General features: G+C 43.4%; 1 protein-coding gene across 1 annotated transcript; it reads right to left on the reverse strand.

The window, feature by feature from the left end:
* Positions 1-962: 962 nt before the first annotated feature.
* On the reverse strand, positions 963-18,792 carry SLC25A33 (solute carrier family 25 member 33). The gene is made up of 7 exons (XM_057432006.1): positions 18,721-18,792; positions 9,813-9,992; positions 5,800-5,877; positions 4,492-4,592; positions 3,655-3,721; positions 2,066-2,349; positions 963-1,401 (listed from the first exon to the last, which is right to left on the reverse strand). The coding sequence occupies exons 1-7, from the start codon at positions 18,768-18,770 to the stop codon at positions 1,199-1,201; spliced, it is 963 nt and encodes a 320-aa protein (XP_057287989.1). The 5' UTR covers positions 18,771-18,792; the 3' UTR covers positions 963-1,198.
* Between the last annotated feature and the right edge of the window lie 290 nt (positions 18,793-19,082).

The raw sequence follows: 19,082 nt of genomic DNA on the forward strand, positions 1-19,082 counted from the left end.
GATATGGTGTCTTTGAAGGGGAAGGCAGATATCTTATCTATATGAAACATGAGAACTGTGAACAAGATGGACTGAGCTGGCAAATCCTTGTTTCCTTCACTAAGTAAATCAAGTAATGACATAAAGAAACTGTTCACATGTGGATTTTTTTGGTGTTAACTCCAGTGACCTGTCCATGAGATAACGCAGCATCTCGTGCCCATCAGAAGCACTGCTCTACAAAGACACCAGATCAAGAGGGACATATTTATCGTACTGTAAAGCAGAATCCAGAACTGCATTTATAATGTAGAGTATTTGGGACCTAACTTACCCTCTCTTCCAATCTCCAGAGCCCTAGTATTTAAATATAAAGAAAATGTCACACAAAAAAGCCCCATAGTACTAAAAAGCTGAGGTCACGGTACAGGACCAAATTACTGAATCTCATGGACTTGCCTTCCGCAGGGCAGCCAGGCCACAGCCACGGACTGTCCTTACACAAAGCAAGGTCTGCAAGCCAAGTCATGACAGATCCATTCCCACACACTAACATAAGCATGTATCCCAAATGCAGTGGTGCACACAGCACTGTAATTTCTTTTTTGCTAGAAGCCTCCCACAATCATATTCCAGCAGTATTGCTAGTACACATGGTTTTCCTAAGACATTCTGGTGTGCGTATCTCACACCCTCAAAGCAGATAAACATACTATGAATGTCCTGCTTGAACACTCCAGGATGCTCACACAGCAACAAATGATGCACCTTGAATATCCCAGAAGAACTCTCAAACTTGTTTGGGCATTAGGCTATTACAGTGCTAAAGTGACATGACTCCAGTGGGAAGACAACAGAGTTGCACATTTCCAAACCAGTTCTTCTCCTGTTTTAACACAGTTTTAATGAACCAAGAGATCACTTGATGAGGTACATTCCTTGACCACATATGGCTGTGCTTAAGGAAAAAGACAAACATATACTTAAATTAAATAGTGTAATTTAATTTAGTAACAGTTTAACTATCATTAAGTTAAAAAAAGTTATAATTAACTGTTAACATTAATGACTCAAGACCTTTCAGAAGGCATGAATCCAAAAGGAAGTATCCAGCAGGTGGTCACAGACTTGCTCTTCCACCAGCACTGCCACCTGCATCAGTCTCTATTTGTTCAATGAAGAAATTGGTCTACAGTCTGTAATAGCAGTCTTGGCTCTGCTACTTTGCACTGTCTTCTAACAGATACACAATTAACTCATAGGTGGACAACACAATGGCTGTGTTTGGTATCTGCCGGATGAGCTGGGCAAACAGTCCTCTATAGAAGGCAGAATAGCCTTCTTCACGTGCTACCAGACGTGCTGTCTGAATGAAGGTCTTGTACTTAGTGCCTTCTTCTCGCAGCCGTGTCCGTATGACCTCTGCAGGAAAAGTAAAACAGAGCCCAAAGTTAACAAGACTTCAACCTTCCCACTGAGAAACATCCCATCACCACGAAAGCATATGCAAAACCCAGGGACATGAAAACCTCCCTGTACCAACTGCCTGCCAGTACTTTCAGCCATGGAATCCTGTACGCATTTGGAAGAAGCAAAGTTAAAGATGGGTTCCCTTTCATGTGGAGTAAACAGATTATTTTATTTGCTCATTCAAGCTACTACTAAACTAAATGCTTCACTGATACTCATCATCAATATTGCTCTTTCTAGGTAACCATGATTACATTCACATCTATCCAAAAAGAACAGCACTGCTCAGCCCACAAGTGTTTCTCACCACTTGATCACAGAATCACAGAGGCTGTGAGTACTCAGCTAGATGAGTACTGCTACGAGTGAGAACAGAAGCATCAGGCATTCAGTTTCTTTTTGGCATTTTTTGGTGCTGCTTTTAAAACAGGAATTCCCAACCACCACCTAATGGTGGGCCCAGTGCTGAACATGCCAATGTATATGCACACGCCACTGTAACATGCATTTGGCCATTCAAACGACTAAGAATTTTACAGCCCTAAGCCCCATCATTTGTCTTGGATTACAGGCAACAGCTGCTCTACTGGATTCATAAATGGAAAAGTTAACATACCATGTGGATAAGCAATACAAGAAGCACAGCCCTTGGAAACAGCAGCAGCAAACATCAGTCCAAAGAAGTTGGTTGAGTTCCTTTCGGTCCCGTTAGGAGGAGAAGGGGGCAGTTGCACTTCCTTTAAGTGCTTTTTTAAACTTTCATAAATAGCAAAGCAGATAATGGTCTCAGAAATCCCAGCATAGGAAGCAGTCAGGCCCCTATAAAAGCCGCGGACACCTTCTGTCTGGTAAACATATCTAGCACACTGCAAAGCATTCATTGGTTTTGAACCCCTGACTCTAAAAAACAAAACAGAACAAAGCATATCATGAGCCCAGGAAAAGAATTAATGTTATAGTTAAAAGCCCATAGCTTTTAATAGGTTTTATAACTATAGAAACGCTTCTCTACTAAGTTTGACTCCAAAAATCTTCTAGGAAAGCTGCACAGAGCAGGACTATCATGTTAACAGTGCACACTTCGCTCTGCTTATTCACCAGTACATGTAATAATTCTTTCAGCTCAGTTCTATCGAGTTTGTCACACTTCACACCAATGTTTTAAAAGACAATAAGCACTGAAGAGACACTGCTTTGTGTTAAACTGAGAATTCCATTTAAAGCCACCTTCAGCAGGCCAAGCCACAGAGGCCTCCTACATGAGAAATAATCCTTTACTTTAAGAGGCAGCATTCAGTTCAGAGGTGCCACCCTGTGAAGTTCTGGAATTAAGTCTTATAAGTTATTTGTAAATTGTGGCCTTAAAGGATCCTTCTCATTTAACCTAAATGTGTCCTTGCAGGAACTTCCATTCTAAGCAGTCACGTTATTGGCAGAGTCCCTCATTGTTTCAATATCCACCAGTGACTGTGAATCACTCAGCTAAAAGATTACTGTCAAATCCCCTCTGTCCCCAGGAGGTACTGTTAACGGCAATGCAGTGCTGAAGGAAGAACAGTAAACCACTGCAACGGATTCTTATTGCCTCTAGAATGTTTTATGTAACTTATGTGGCTTCATTACAGTTTAAAAATGTCACCTTTCTGTTTACAGCCATGTACCATGAACCTCGGGTTGCTGCAGTAACACACAGTCTGTGTGATCTAGGATCAGTACAACTGAGGTTGCCAAATGGGACAGCCTGCAACCTCACACTCAGCCTCCCACATGAGCTCTTCTGACCTTTCCATAGGCTCTATTATTGCTGTATCAAAACCTTTCAACCCTTGATATATTTATCCTTAACATCAACCCCTGAAGCACATAAGACTCTGTAAGCAGGAATCTGAGAGAAAAAGTAATGTTGTGCCCAACTTTACTTAAGATTTACAGTGAAACCAGAAACTGAACCTAACTCAGCACTCAAGGCAACTTCCACAGCCTTCTCAATAGTAACAGTGCATCGATCTGAAGCAGGACACACGGAACCTTAACCTTTAGTTTCACCAGGCAGAAGCATGGTGGCTTGAAAGGTGGAATTGCAAGTCAGGGAAACCACCAGGCAAGATCTATCAAAGGGCCACAAATAAAACCATGGAAGTGCAGTTTTCCAGAGGCTCCCTTAGCCACTCAGTGGTATCCAATCTCCCTCCATCAGTTACTTACTTCCTTTCAAGTTGCATTCTGGTTTTCACCATCCATATAGGATTCATGAGGGAATTTGTGATAAAGGCTGAAAAAGAGACAAGAACACCAGAAGTACAGTTAAATCCAGGCCAGTGTATTGCCATGGCAAATATGAACTTCACACACTGTGTAGTGTGACAGTTCTAGTTACCAGCTCTATCTAGACATTTCAAAAGACACGCAGGTAAGTAGCTTACAACCTCTCCCTTGCCAAAGAACCATCTCATGTTAAACGTCAGGAGGCAAGGACTAATACCCTTGGAATTTCTCAAAGGATCCTTCCTTTTTGCTCCTACTTTAGTATGTACTTCGTGCTCTAAAGACTGCTGCAGACATGATCCCTTACTTACTGACTGGGTTTTAGAATGATACATAAAGGAAACCTGTGGGGAACACAAGCATGTTATTAGCATTTTGTTCTCCCCATGGCTCTAGATGGTGCCATTGAGCCACCTCATTAACAGGACCCAATCCTAATGAACTGGGAAAGATTGTTTTTAATGGTCACTTGGGTGACTGACCCTTGAACTAGTGGAGCTTTTCTGCAGTGTTTTTCCAACAGGAACAAACTATTTTCCCATCCTGGTAGGAAAAATACAATGTCCTAAAACAGACTCAAAGTTCAATCCTCACCTTATACTTCATTCTATTTGTTTCCTGACTATTGAGAGGGATATAAGAAGTCTTGTAGCAACACCAGCTTGCAATAAATACTTTAAAGAATTAAGGTGCATCTCGGAGGCAATGCAGATATTGCCCCTCCCGGACAGCGGGGTATTGCTGCAGACCGTATGGAGAGGGATTACAAATACATACCTGCAGAACCTGCAGAACAGATGTGCACAACATTGCTGTTGGGCACAAAAATGCCATTAAATTGTTCTTTAGCTTTGGAGTAGCACGCAAAATAGACAGCTCTGTGGGAAAGCAGAAAAAGAAGCAAATGAAAGAGAGAAGAAAAAGGCATGTAATGCACACAATGTCCAAGCAAACACATTACTATTCTTTCCCCCACAGTACAAGGTTTTCTCTCCAGAGAGAACTCCACATGACTGGTTCCTACGAGGACTCGGGGCTGTTGTTGGTTTGGGTGTTTTTCTCTTACATTACAGTGCCACCACCTTGACACCCATAGGGTAGCAATATTTTACTTTCACACCAACTCTGAGATGAGTCTATCCTGCACCAGCTCTAGCATTAAACACACTTTGTAAACTTGGGAATGTTCCTTTCCCACCTGGAGCCTATGTTTTCCATAAATCTGTACAGCACTGTGTTAGCAACACTTCGTGTTTTAAACACTTAACCCTGGACTGAAAAAGTTTTAGACCTCTCAAATCCCTACATAATGCTGAGGAACAGAGGGAGCTCAGCTGAAAGGCAGCGGTCTATGTGAGTAAGAAGCTGTCTGAACCAAGCGTGTTCAGATCACACCTCCCTGAACTGCTAGAAAAAGGTAGATAATGATGACTCCAGTTTGAGAATTTCCATATAGCACCTTATTCCAATCTTATGGAAGAATATGAAGGAACACAAACAACAGCATGAGCTGCATAAAGAAGCAGGCAGACCTGATTTCAGATCCCTGTGTAGAAACAGGATTCCCACTTCCGGGGGGGAACATCCTACCTATTAGGCAGAAGGCCAAACAGAGAGTACACCACTCTTCAAGTTCCTTTTTAACTGGTTCAACCTCAAGCAGAAAGAGCTGCCAATTTCCTGACTGCTAACCAGTTCTAACATTTGCTAGGCACAAAGATCTTCACCCTGCCAAGATGCTCAGTGTTTGGCAACTCCTTTATGTATTTGCACAGACGTAGCAGATCACATTAGAAAAAGGCAAATATTAATCCCACAGATTTTTCTGCTCTGCTTCCTCTTTTCTCATGCATATCATATGTGGCTCTTGCACTGACTAGGTATTGAAGTGCCTTGTTCAATCTGCACCTTTCAGTGTTACACAACTGTAAAGCAGATGTATGCTTTTGGTAGCACAGTGCACAGATAGAGGCACAGATCTCAGTTTACAGATGGGATAACTTCATGACCTTGTATTCTGAAATGCACAGCAACATTTGGGTTGGTATCTTAAAGGTGGCTTTTAGCAACAGTTTAACTATTTACCTTGATGGTGCAACCCCGACCAAGTTTGGACCCAGCCCTCGGAAGAGTGACTTTGGTCCTTCTTTTTCCAGAATTGACCTTAAAATAAAAACAAACAGAGAAAACCAAAAGTATTTGGGTTAAAAATTATACTTCTTGTTCTGTTCAGACAGTCAAAAGAACTGTACAGAAGCAATGAGTATTAACTGTGAAGCTATTAGCTTTTAAGCTATATACTTGAAAATCAGCACAATTATACACTGCTGAATAAAAGACACTGTACCATAAAACTTCAGCATTACAGGCAAAAGGTTGTCATATGGCACCAGGTTACAATTTCCTTTCTTTGGAAGCTGTCAGGAATTGGTTTCATGGAGAACCCAGTAAGAGTTGACTGATGAACAAGGAGTATTTTTAGCATTCTCTGTATCTAAGCAATTCAACAGTTTGCTTCCTGTCTAAAGACACACAAAAAGATAAAACCTTTTCCCCCTTCACAATTACCTAGTGATGAGTCTCTAACCCAGAGTGAAAGTTGAATGTGGCAGCTCTACTACAAGCTGTGATTCCCCAGGTAGCTCAGGGTATCTAGTTTTGAGGGCATTCAAAAGAGTTTACATCATCTTTCCAAAGTAAACTCCAGGTACAGAGGTACTGCTGTCAATCACTGTCAGGACTGGACCTCACAGAATCATAGAATGGTTTGGAAAGAGCCTTAAGATCATCCAGTTCAATCCCCTGCCATGGACAGGGACGCCTCACCCTAGACCATGTTGCCCAAGGCTCTGCCCAACCTGGCCTTGAACACTGCCAGGGATAGAGCGTTTACCACTTCTCTGGGCAACCTGTTCCAGTGCCTCACCACTCTCACAGGAAAGAACTTCTTCCTTGTATCTAACCTGAACTTCCTCTGTTTTAGTTTAAACCCGTCACCCTTGTTCTATCACTACAGTCCCTGATGAAGAGTCCCTCTCCAGCATCCTCATGCTCAGGTCTAAAGCAAGACTGTGATCAAAAGATGCTTTCCTGCAGCTCTGCAAAAGCCATTTCCACCCATGTCCCCTCACATCTTGGAAGGCACACTGGGCTAGGACTTCTATGAAGAAGATAAACTGACTGGACAGCTTCCCCAGCAGCTGCCAACTTCTCTACAACACCTTGCTGGAGTGCCTCATTAAAAAAGACTTATCTTACCAATTCCTTGTACTACTACCAGCAGGCATATTTACAAGGACTAAACCAATAGCTCAACACTAGTCAACAGCTAAGTATTACCCAGTGAAAGCCAAGCACAGTCCAACAGTCACCAGGATTTCAGTGCACAATCTGCTGGACAGCACCTCTTTTAGCTGAACTCACCATATGAAACCCATGCAAGGAAATCCAGGTAACACCAGGCTCCAGGGGAATTTCACATACATCTGCTGGAACTTTCTAGATCATTAGTACTGTTGAGAACATTCCCCATGAGATTCCAGCACCAAGCTCATAAGACAGCTGATGACACAGGAGCCTCTGAAACCCTTTTTCTGCAGCACAGTTGAACTTGCTGTGTAAACTTCAGGGCTGAGTGTCTCCACGGAAACAGATCCACCAACTACTTGTTCTTTGTCACTTAACAGTCACGACTGCAGATTCCAGCTGGGGTAACTCATCAGAATCTTAAATGGATTAGACAAAAACAGCGTGTCCTTGTGGAGTGCTTTCTGCTCAGCAGCAGGCTTAACCTGCCCTCCTGAGTACCTACTTACTTGCTATTTACAGCAGTTAAGGGGCTTTCATACTCAACACCTTTGACTCTTACAGAGCAATTTTTTATGTAGGGCTCTAATTGCTGCTTCTTTTAGCCACATAATTTTCCCAAACCAGAAGGACCAAGTCATATCCAGTTTGGCAATGCATGCATACCCAGGATTAAGAAAGGGATAGAAAAGTAAAAGCAAGGGATCTAATGTCCCTTTTTTCTTCATACATTTATATTTTAGTAGAAAGATCATGATCAATAGCATTATCTGTTCTTCATAGATGCTGCCTGCAAGGGAATGAAAGCATCACTATTTTGTTCTCATTTCTTAATCCTCTGAATTAAGCAGGTGGAAAACTTGGTGGTACAGACAGCTGAGTAATTCCTGAAGTTAAATGAAGTCAAGATCATAGTAATCAAATTTAATGAGCTTATTAATAACTATATTAAAAGGCTGCTCCAATTTTACACCATTTCCTCTCTCCCTTAAAAAGGCAACCCCAGAAAAAGATGGGCTCAGGGATGAATTAAGAGCTTTGTGCCTTGAAGTTTTCACTTCCTTTAGTTACAGCTGCCTACAGTCCAATGCTGCAAGGTGAAATAATAGCAAGGGAAAGGAGATGAAAAATCAAAGGCAACTGGCACTATTTTCAGTCACGAATTGTTCTAGACTCACCTCTGAACAGACAAAGCAATGTTTGGCAGGGGAAAGCAGCACTATTTACAATATAGAAACTCAAGTCCCTGAATGACTCTAGCCAGATAGCTCTGCAGAGAATGTGAATTAGCACTCTGCTGTTATATAACTGTGCAGCTTCTCCCCAGGCAGCCTGCCAAGCTGCTGGCCTTACGTAAAACCATTCAGCTTGCTCTGCTAGTCATTATTTTCCTTGGCATTTCAGCTACCTGATCTAAACAGGACCTCTCAGCATCACCCTGGGGTGCCCAGTGACTCAAATCAACTTAGTCCATTTGCATGAGACCTGAAAAGTGAGTTCACGGTGCTTTGATATGAAATGCAGCACTGGGGATGTGGACTTCAGAGTTGCTGGTAAAAACTCTTCAGCAGTTTTAAGCTAGAAGATTGCTCATTTCCTCTTCTTTATGAATGCACATCTGAAAATTGAAGAGCTGGAGCATCAACTGCTGCAGTCTGAACCACACAGAAGGCTTTTAACAGAGATCATATGTAATCATATGTAATACAGGTGAGAAAGGACTGATAATTGGCAAAGACAATATCTAATAGCAGAGGAGAGCTCAATAAGGCAGCTATTGCTGAGGAAATGACCCAAGCTTCCAAGACCCCATTAGCCATTCTGTTTCAGTGAGACTGCTTTTGCCGTGTCCTTCCGCTACTCCCATAAATCTCAGTTACAGATCATCCACACCAGAGTGCAGACAAGCGTAACTCAAAATGTATGGGAACACTGAATTCTGGAGGTCATCTCATTCAGACTCACGCTCAAAGCAGGGCCAGATGTAGAGAGAGATAAGGGGCTGACATGCATCACTACGTGCAGAGAATCAAAACCCTTGGTACAATGCTGGTGAAGGATACAGCTTTTATATGATGCTCCACAGAGAGAACACTTCAAGACGGGAATTAAAGCTTTCCTCCATCAAACAGGTAAACAGCACGGGCAGCAACAGCACAAGTATCTCTACTACCTACTTAAAGCAGACTGGGAATGGCTCCAGGAAAAACAAAACATACAGCATATATGGCTTATTCAGGCCTTCAACCATTTGCAAAGAACTGGCCCTAGCTAGTAAGGATTACATGTTCCAGTGCTAAAAGGAGAGTGCAAACATGATTATTCCCAATAAGAGACAAAGACAACACTTCCCAGTGTTGAAAAAGAGAAAACCCTTTCCTCCAGAATATTTTCTGTGATAGTTCCCTCAAGCAAGGGCTTATCAAGAGTTCCCAGCATGTCCTGTGTATTGATCCCTACAAACTCCTACCTGCCCAAAAGCCTCAATGTGAGCAGACAACTTAAACCCAAACCCCTCCAGGCACTTATTCAAATCAATTTCTTTTGGAAAGTTTCAAAGTGGTGAAAGCAAATTTCTGTGGAAGTTCAAAGGAACACTCAGGAGCCCTGAATATGTATGTGTTTTTATAAGAGTAATTCATCTTTCTACTGCTGAAGGCAGAAATCCAACTGACATAAATCCTTCCAGTGCAAGTCGGGAGCAAAATTTGCATCCAGTGTCTGCATACAGGAATTGGAACTCAGCTCACTGGTGTCAAGCAGCACTGAAGGAGAGGAGGAGCGGTACTCACTTGAGAACACTAAAGAGCCCAGGTGATACAGATGTTGGCCTGACCATTCCTTCACCACTGATGGTCCCCAGCTGGACTTGTGGGTAGTAGACAGCCCGGAAAGCTAGCTTTGAAGATTGGAGCCGGGTCTTTATTACCTCTAAGGGACAGGTAAAGATGGCACCAACTGTTCCTCCGCATCTGGAAAACACAATTTAAACAGAAGACAAAGTCAGGAAAACAGCTGCACAGATGTGTCAAAACACAGCATGGAGTATGAATAAAACCTCAAGAGTTGTCTCCAGTTGCTCTGCATTGTGGATGAATTATTAGGAAGCAGGGCAGTAGGCAAAGGTGACTGTTCCCAAGCCCTGAGGGAGGGGAGAGAAGGTTGAGAAACTGGTACAACGATCATGTGCAGTGATGAGGTTGGTAAACACAAAGAGGATACCCAGATGATGCTAACAAAGAATCCTCGACTGACCATCTGCTGGTTGCATGTTCTGCCAGGTCTTGGAATTCTACCTGTAAAAACTTCAGAGGCATCCATGTTTCACAAGTTGTCCTAAAACAGACTTGCCCTTAGATGGACTCTTTTTTTATGGGAAGCAGGAAGCTGGCACATGAGAACAAGTCACTGGGGAGTAGGACACTATACACTGAAAACACAGCAATACAATTCTTCCCCATTTCAGTGCTTATGATTTAAACAGCTGCCTAGAGAAATATTATAACTACACTAAGCTAAGCTCTCTGAAAAACAATGGACATCAACTTTTTGGGGGTGGTGAGGGAAGGAAGCTGCAAGGATGGTGGGAAAACAGAATCACAGGACAGAAAGGCTACTAAAGAACAGAATTCCCATAGTCTGATAACAGAAATATTATACATACTCATACATATAAAAAATGATATGAGAAATAAATGAGTCTACAATCAGCATGTATTCGTCTTAATATATCAGTTCATCATCTGACTAAGCCTCACAAAAAGCACACTGGACCAAGAACAGAAGGTGCACGAGTCCTGATTGTCATTTTCATCAGTGATCTGGAAAGTGACTGGTCAAAGTATTCCTCATTCTGCTGCTGTTCCTCTCTGCTGACTGTCCCTTCTGTCCAACTTCACAATTAAATATGACGCTGAGGCTGTCTAAAAGGTACAGTTCTAAACATTATTAATCAAACAGCTTGGGCTTTAGGAAGACAACTAAAGATTTCAGCTACTAGAACTGAACCCATTGATTAGGAAATAGTTTCTTTGCTTGCACAGGTATCAAAGCATGTGATTCCTTTAAAAACCTGTGTTTGCAATATTCCTTCTAAACCACCATGAGTCAACAACTGAACTCACTTGAAATATGAGTGTGAAATTGTAATTTAAGTAGTTTCTCATGAAAAGGAGACTTAATTAAAAGCAAAATCCTATCATTTGTCTTGCACATAAAAAAGCAGCATTGCTTGCTAGAGCCAGGAGAGGCCTGCATGCACTAATTTAGGAGCAGAGATCCATAAAAGGCTATTAATAAAGGTACTAATGCATGTTTTAAAGCCCCATATATACATGAACTATTTTACTAGGAGGATCTTTTTTTAACCACAAGGAAAAGGACAATTAAAAGAATAGCAGAAAAACCCAGGCTGTGAATACATCCTAGTTTATAAATGCTTTATCTGGTACAGCTTATTTTGCTTGTTGAAACAGTCTGTCTTACATCAGACAGTAACCATTCCTTGCCAAACCCCTGAAGCCTGCCCACCCTGGCTGTACAACCACAAACACTGAGGTTCTTTGTAAGGTTCAAAAGGACACCCAGGCCACATGGCTAGGGAATACAACCTCCTCACTATGGTTTTCATGTTCTACAAGAGTCTGTCCAAGGACATGATCCCAAACACTGTGTTTCTCTGATGCAAACACATGCAACAGAAGAAAGAGTTTTCACGAGACCAGCAATATGATTTAACAGCATGCTGCAATGAGTTTCTCCTGTAAGTTTTTGCTTCTTACTCTTCCCTGCTGAAAGGGGAAAAAGCCTAAGCTAAGGACCATCCATACATCCAACCGTAAGAAAGAGCTTTGTCTTCATCCCTTTTGAACCACTTATATATGATGAATTAAATCACAAAGTTGTTCATGGAACTAGGTACACAGCAGCTGAAGTTGTGTCATTTGGCTCAAAAATGACAGTGTTCACAGAGACCTTACCAGGCCTCTGATTAGTCTGTATAGAACTCGGATTATCTTATGTACCAAACCAGGGCTTGGACACCAGCCTTCTGCTGTGTCAGTACTACTCAGGACATTGCTTCAGTTTCTCCTTTGTTTTGTCAGATGCATCTCATGTTGCTCCCACTTCTCCGAAATTAGATCCTGGGGGAAAAGAGACAGGTCAGGAACCTCTCCTGTTCCCACAGCTCAGGGCAGGGAGTGTTTTGAGGAACCCTCTTGCAGATCCCACTGCCACACTTCTTGCTATGTATATCCAATAGAGACACAAGTCTGTACAATTAACCCCTGACAAATCAGCATACTCAAGAGAAATTGTAAGTCTGTGGCAACTCCATGAAAAGAATTTGATTGCCTACATTCCCAATACATTTCTCTGCCAATGCTCCACTACTGTGTACTGTCTTCAGCCCTTATTTATTTCACATTTATGAACACTGAAACAGGAACAATTCATACATTCAGGACACTAAAACTCCATCTGCCTCCCTAGCCCACTCCTTCCCTTTCATCCTTTTAGTCTGATAATCCAGTTCATTTATGCAGCCTTTACTATTTAAGTACTTCTGGTGATGCATATGCAATCCTCTGCTATTCAACACAATCAGTTAATATCTGCATCACGAGTTTTGACAACTCAGAGTTCATGTTGTCAGTGTGACATTTCATAACAAAGCACTCTCTAACAGAGCAATAGGCAGAATATCAGCAGGGTTCATACATTATGTCCCAAACACAAACACGCAGCAGATAGTTCAAGTAAGGACTTTGATGTACTGGGCAGTTTTTTCAGATGAGCTGATCTTCCTCCAGATGGGAATTCTATGCATCATACCCTGGTGTTGCTCTATTCCCTGTAAAGACAGATGAAAAGCAACACACTGTGCATAAAAGAAACACTTTGTAGGGTGTTCCAGATACCTGCCTCTGGGAAGCAAGGAGAAACAAGCAGTTTTCTTCAGCTACATAAATAGCCATGAACCCTGAAAGGTTCAGGCCATGGATATGTAGCAGATAAATTTGATTTGGGAAAACCTTATGCTGCAACAAAGGCAAAACCTCCAAGCCTTCATAATGGTTTGAGTCTGTTGGGTTTTTCTGATGCATCAGTGCAGAACTCCAGTTCCAGAGCTGTTTAAGCAGTGCTCACTGCATTATCCTCTTACAAAAACCCCAAACGATGTCTAAATCTGTCCTTAGTCAAAGGACAGAAGCCTGCCTAGAAACAAAACACTAAGGCAAAGTATCTTCAGTAGGGCACAAGAGGTTCCCAGCTATGCTCTGCATTGTAGATACAAAGATCTCTTCAATGTGAGACCCCCAACAATTCATCTGCTTTGGCCTGTCAATGCCAGAAACACAGTATTTGTACTTCTGGCTTTGAATGCCCCCTCTAACTACATGATGGGCCAGGCATGTATCACCAAAGCAGGAAAATACACTTCTCTGCTTTGTGATGTCCAAAGGAACTAAGGAAACTCTAGGTCTGAGACTAATGAAACATATTTTGTGTCTATGGAGATACACAACATACTGTAATTTAACAGCTGCAGGAAAAATATTTACTTCCATAAAAAGAAACACTTTAAAAGACATGCCAAGGATGAAAATGTTAGAATCCAATTCCCATTTTCCTCTTGCTGCCAGCTTTCTATCTTGACAAAGTCTACCCCAATATACCAATGACTGGCATTTGAAATAAACTCTCAGCACCCATTAGCACAATTAATATAGATGGCAAGAATCTTAATTAAGATTCTTAATGACTTCATCTGTCCTGGATTTCGTCACCTGTGATATCCTTAAACCAAGTAACAATACACTGCTGAATGTAAAAGGAAGTTCTGCAGAGCAACAAAACCAGATCTTTCAGTAGACCACCACTGACCTGACCAAGGCCATAAGCAACAGTGATGAGCTGCTTGGTGAGAGCAACCATGACTTAGCCTAGCACATTTGGCTCTGTGAGCATCTGAAATTGCCTGTTTCTTCCCAAAGGAAGCAACTACACTCAACATTCAACAGTGAATTTTTGACAGGATTCAAGCAAAACACTGAAAGAGAAGCATTAGTGCAAACAGTCTGACAACTGTTTTTAATGAGCTGCTTTAAGAACCACACTGGGAAGTATGTGTTAGTTCACTCTTCATGGATGGCACCACATACTGCTTTAAATGTGAAAATACACCTTGGGAAATCATCCGTCACTACAGACTGGACTCCTTTGATAGATTCAGAAGCCTGTAGAGCTCCCCAAACACACCTGCAAGACTGTCCCACTGAATTCAGTGGCAACAGCCAGGGATACAGCTCAACCACGGCACTAACAGTGCAGAGCATTATTTGCTTTTCTGGTTGCTGACATAGAGTCATGCCCATGAAGGCAGATAAGCAAATCCCAAAGTGAGCAGTATATTCACAGCAAGTGTGACAAGTTTTAAACCAGACTGTATTTGCACTAGGAATTTCATTCTGTTGTTCTAAAACATGCCACGTGCTCCAGCACGACAAAACAGCAAAGCAGATTCTAGCTTTGGTATTTCATTACTGCATTGTCAAGACTGGGAACAAAACAAGCTGCTGCATACTCAGATGCCATAAGGAAACTAAGTACTAAACCAATAGAGACTGTTCCTCATGCCTTAATTTTGAGTTGTTAAGCATTCAGTAAGTTTCCAGCTAATAATGTTATCACCAGGTACAGATATTCCTGTAGGCACCTACTGTGTTCCTTGAGCTGATATGCTGCTAGTGAACTACCTTCTGCACCCGAGAACCTAAACTAGGCGGAGGGCTAGAAAACAGTCGATATCATCCCCTCTAGCTGTCCTGGAGCACACACAGTAGAGCAGACACATACTTCAGGTGAAGACTGCTTCCCTTCCAGTTTACGAACAGAAACATCATTTCCCAAATGACTTGTCAGCATTAGCACATCGCTTAACAATTAACATGCGTGGGAGCAGTGTTCCAGTCCTCCTCCCCACAACTCATTTGGTTACTAATTCAGTGACTAACTTTGCATTGGTTCTGTGACCTGTACTAGACACTCAGGTCAAATTCAACATTTTAAACAAGGCTCCCAGCAACCCAGTGCATCAAACACTTCTCAATGTGACTGAGACAACCTGTGCCCACGGAGATGGATATGGATGTCACCTCAATGCAAAGCAACCTGATGTCACCAATCTTCCTAAAGTACGCTTCCAACTCTTTTGCAGGTGGCTCAAGGAAGGTTTGGTATCTAAAGCTGCTTTTCAGACCCATAGGAGCAAGGGAATTACTCTCTTAAGCCTCAATACCAAGACAGAAAAAGTCACAAACATGATTTTATTCAAACAGCCCCCCCAGTTTGGTTCAAATTGCTATAGAACTCACACCACACTGTATCCATATGAAATGAAGCTAAAGTTTGTTCCCAGTTTCTCCTCTTTGCCAGTTCTATGAAGGGCACTGCAGCCTCTAAATACAGGTTCTTAGGAAATCCCTGTAGTAATCAGTATTACTCCACCTGGGAAGAGAACACAGAGTAACCTCTGCTGAAGCCTAGTCCAAAGTTCTTCCCAAACAAAAATAAGCAACAACTGTACTGACTTCAGCAGGGAAGCAGTAACACAGACTTGTAAACATGCTCACATCTGTTGTGCAACTTAGGCATGGATGGTTCTGTTCCTTCTGAAATCTTCCCTGCCCTCAGAGTCATGTTCCCACCAAAATGCCAAGCCCCTTTGGTTTGCTGTTCCTATTGTAAGCCTTAAAAGGAACTGAGAAACAAAAGGAAGCCAATGAGTCTGCCTGCCTATAATCAGCTAATAGAAGCCATCTCTTTCAACAAGTGGAGAACACTTCTGAGTATTCCAGTGCATTTCATCACTCCTGGCGTCTGACGCAGTAAACACTTCTATTCTCATTATCTGGGGCTGCTTTTCTTGTGCACAGACTGTATTAGGTCTTCTTAAGCTGACACTGTACCCCATCCTCGCCTTCACAGGAAGCCACCCCAATAATATCTCTATCAAAATTCTTTCAAGTGAATGAGTTGCTCTTGCTTTACAATTCAACAAAGATTAACATCATACACAACTTAGAAAGTATTCTGACCTTCCAAGACTTTCTTCTGCTGGAGGAGTAATTTTATTCAAGGCCCTGGTTCTGCAAACAGCTGGAAGTCACAACACAACCCAGTTATTATGGAAGACCTCTCTGAAATAAAGTGTAAAGGTATTTGAAGGACTGTGAAGGACCTCCACAGAGACTATTAGCTAAGCAGTAACACACTAACAATTCTTTCCAGAATCCCTTTGATGATCTAAGAGATGTAGTAAAATATTATCACAGCTGAGCTCCTTTAATCACATTTTATTGAGCAGACATCCTTTATCACTGCTGCTACTCGAAATGGAAGTTAATAAGGCAGACATGGCACTGAGCTTCACATCTACTACAATCTGGGCTTCTAGCTTGCCTATCAGCTGGCTGGTCCAGCATCCCTCCAAACACATCACCTATCCCCTACATTTCTTACTTGTACACAAAGGTGTTTAATATCTTGGTAACAGCTCAAAAATCATGTTCAATTTCTTGTCCCATCCAGCAAGCTCCAAGAAATGTGCATTTCTCACTTGAAAAGCAGAGACAGCGGCATTAGCAGAAGCGTGCACACACAGGATATGGGAGTTGATGGTCTTGAACAGGGAACTACTCTGAAATCAACTGTTTGGATGCTTGGGTGGGTGTGTGTGTGTGGTGGACCAAACACTTGAACATCAGCTGGTGCATGAAGACTAAATTTGCTGTCTCATTTTCCTTTCTGTAACACCACAGCAAGATAAATGACTGACTGCTTTTCTGTGTGCCTTTAAATAACAAGATGTGCAGAACAAGAATTGGGTCCAGCAATGAAATTTTAAAGGCCCATATACCCTAAAAGGCCATCTTTTTCCTCTGTGCTGTATTTCCATTGCTGCTTTAGGAACAGAACAATCTTATCATACCAGAGTGGCCAGGGGGATATTCCCTGCTGACGTTCCATTCTTTCCCTCCATGCACCCTCAAAGCCAGATTAGAACCAGTGACTTCATGGGCCTGCAGCAGAAAATGTTTACTGGGATCCTTCGAGAATGTGGAGGATACATTAAATGTGTAAGGAAGATGCTGATCACTCAGTGCTAGATTAAAATACTGATGAGTTTCAAATTCCTATTTATTTATAGTCTGATGAGCTATGTGAGGACACCCAGAGCTCTGGATAAGCATTGCTGCTATCCAAACAAGCTGCACGCGTACGTTCAAGCCCGATTTCTGTCCCAGGCTCCAGGTACTGTGCCAATGCAAGTGGGTGAGGCAAGGGGGAAGAGAGGATTTAACACCTATTCAAGTCAGCAGAAGAAGGGCAGTGTCTCTGCTGGGTTTAATATTATATTAAATGAACCTACTGCTCCAGGGACATGTCAGAGGAGACTGAAGTCTCCTGTTTAGCAACGGGAAACAATGGTCTACTATTGAACAGATTGAAACTAACAACAGATTTCGTGTTGGCTTCCTAACTCTTCCCAGCTGACAAGCACTCCAAGATATTCTACAAGATAGTTTAAGCCATTAATAAAGCATTAAAAGATGATTTCTGATGACAGAAGTGCAAACACCAAAACCAGCACTTCCTATCTGCATAACGGTCATTTTTAAATAGTTAATTTACATCTTAAAACTATATTACTGGATTACTATTAAATTTACCCTAACAAGTTAATTCTGAAGGCTTTTTGGGAGGGGTTTTGGTTGCTGGTTTGTGGGTTGGGGTGGATGGGGTGGGTTAAGCTTTTAACACAACAAAAATGAGAAGTTTACAAGGCCTTGCAAGAACTTACGAGAAGTGGCCTGGCCAGGTCACCTGCTCTGCGGTACCAGGACCTTCTCGAACTCTCTTATCCCCCCACTCCTTTTCCCTTTTTGGAGCACTTGCCTTTCAACATAATTACAGGGCTCAGGCAGTTACACAGCCCCCACTGTTCAGCGCCTCCACTGTTAACTATCACCTACACAGAGCTTATTGAAGTGTTGCACAAATACGTTCCTTTACAAGATCAAGATATCAAAACACACAAAGCCTTCTGCCTGGACAATGCTTTTTGAATGACAACCCTCAGCTCCTGCTTATTTCAGGATCTGGACTTAAAGTGTTTCATTGAAGAGCTGGGTAGCTCTGTAAGATTTGGTAATTATATATAGCTAAATGTCAGAACAGCCCGAGCGACTGCCCAGCGACGACCTCAAGTCGCACTATGATCTTTTCTTGCCCTTCCTGCCTGGCTTGCTAAGGATGTATTTGCTAATTATGGAGGGACACCGCTTGCCCGGCTCCTCTGCACGGGCACAAGGAGAAAGCCCCGCGCTTCCTGAGGTGTTCTGAGGGGGACAGCGAAGAAAGGCGGGCTGCACTCGGCCACCACAGCCGAGCGGTTTCCCTGCTACCGGCCCTTGGGCCGCGTGGCCGGGAAGTGTGACAGGAGGGGGGCCACGCCGCAGGCACCGCCACCGCCCGGCCGCCCCTCAGCGCAGGCAGCGGCCGGGCACGCCGGCGGGGAGCCGCGGCCCGCGGGGACACCGCGTCCCTCTCCGTGGGGCCTCCCCCGGCGGACGGGACCCCGCGCCCGGTCTGGTCTGGTCTGGCCCGTCCCTCCGCCGCGGCGGGCTCACTCACCCCCCGGCGAAGAGGTGCAGCAGCGTGTTCTCCTGCTGGGCGCCCGCCATGCTGCTGCCGCCTCTGCTGCTACTGCCGCTGCTACTGCCGCTACTGCCGCTGCTGCTGCTGCTGCTGCTGCCGGCTCAGGCTCCGGCTCCGCCGGCGGCAGCTGCAGACGGAGGCCGGGCCCCGGCGCGCACGTGATGCGTCAAACGGCTGCGCCTGACGTCACCGCGGGCGGTCGCGCCCCTAGCGGCGCTGTGCCACAGCGGAACCGGGCGGCGGGGGGGCACCGATAAGGGTCCGCTGGGGACCGGGAGCTGCCGGTCGAGCCCCTCGGGTCCTGCGGTGACAGACAAGATGGCGTTGTGAATACACAG

This window comes from Pezoporus wallicus, unplaced genomic scaffold (assembly GCF_028554395.1).
Source record: "Pezoporus wallicus isolate ANWC-B61680 ecotype Strahan unplaced genomic scaffold, APGP_CSIRO_Pwel_v1 contig_8006, whole genome shotgun sequence".
NCBI lineage: Eukaryota > Metazoa > Chordata > Aves > Psittaciformes > Psittacidae > Pezoporus > Pezoporus wallicus.

Coding starts and splice junctions, on each gene's coding strand:
- SLC25A33 (XM_057432006.1), bottom strand. CDS start 18,770: ATGGCGGGCGCCCAGCAGGAGAACACGCTGCTGCACCTCTTCGCCGGG. Junction 9,993..18,720: donor CTGCACCTCTTCGCCGGGGG/GTGAGTGAGCCC, acceptor TGTGTTTTCCAG/ATGCGGAGGAACAGTTGGTG. Junction 3,722..4,491: donor CTGTTCTGCAGGTTCTGCAG/GTATGTATTTGT, acceptor TCTCTTTTTCAG/CCTTTATCACAAATTCCCTC.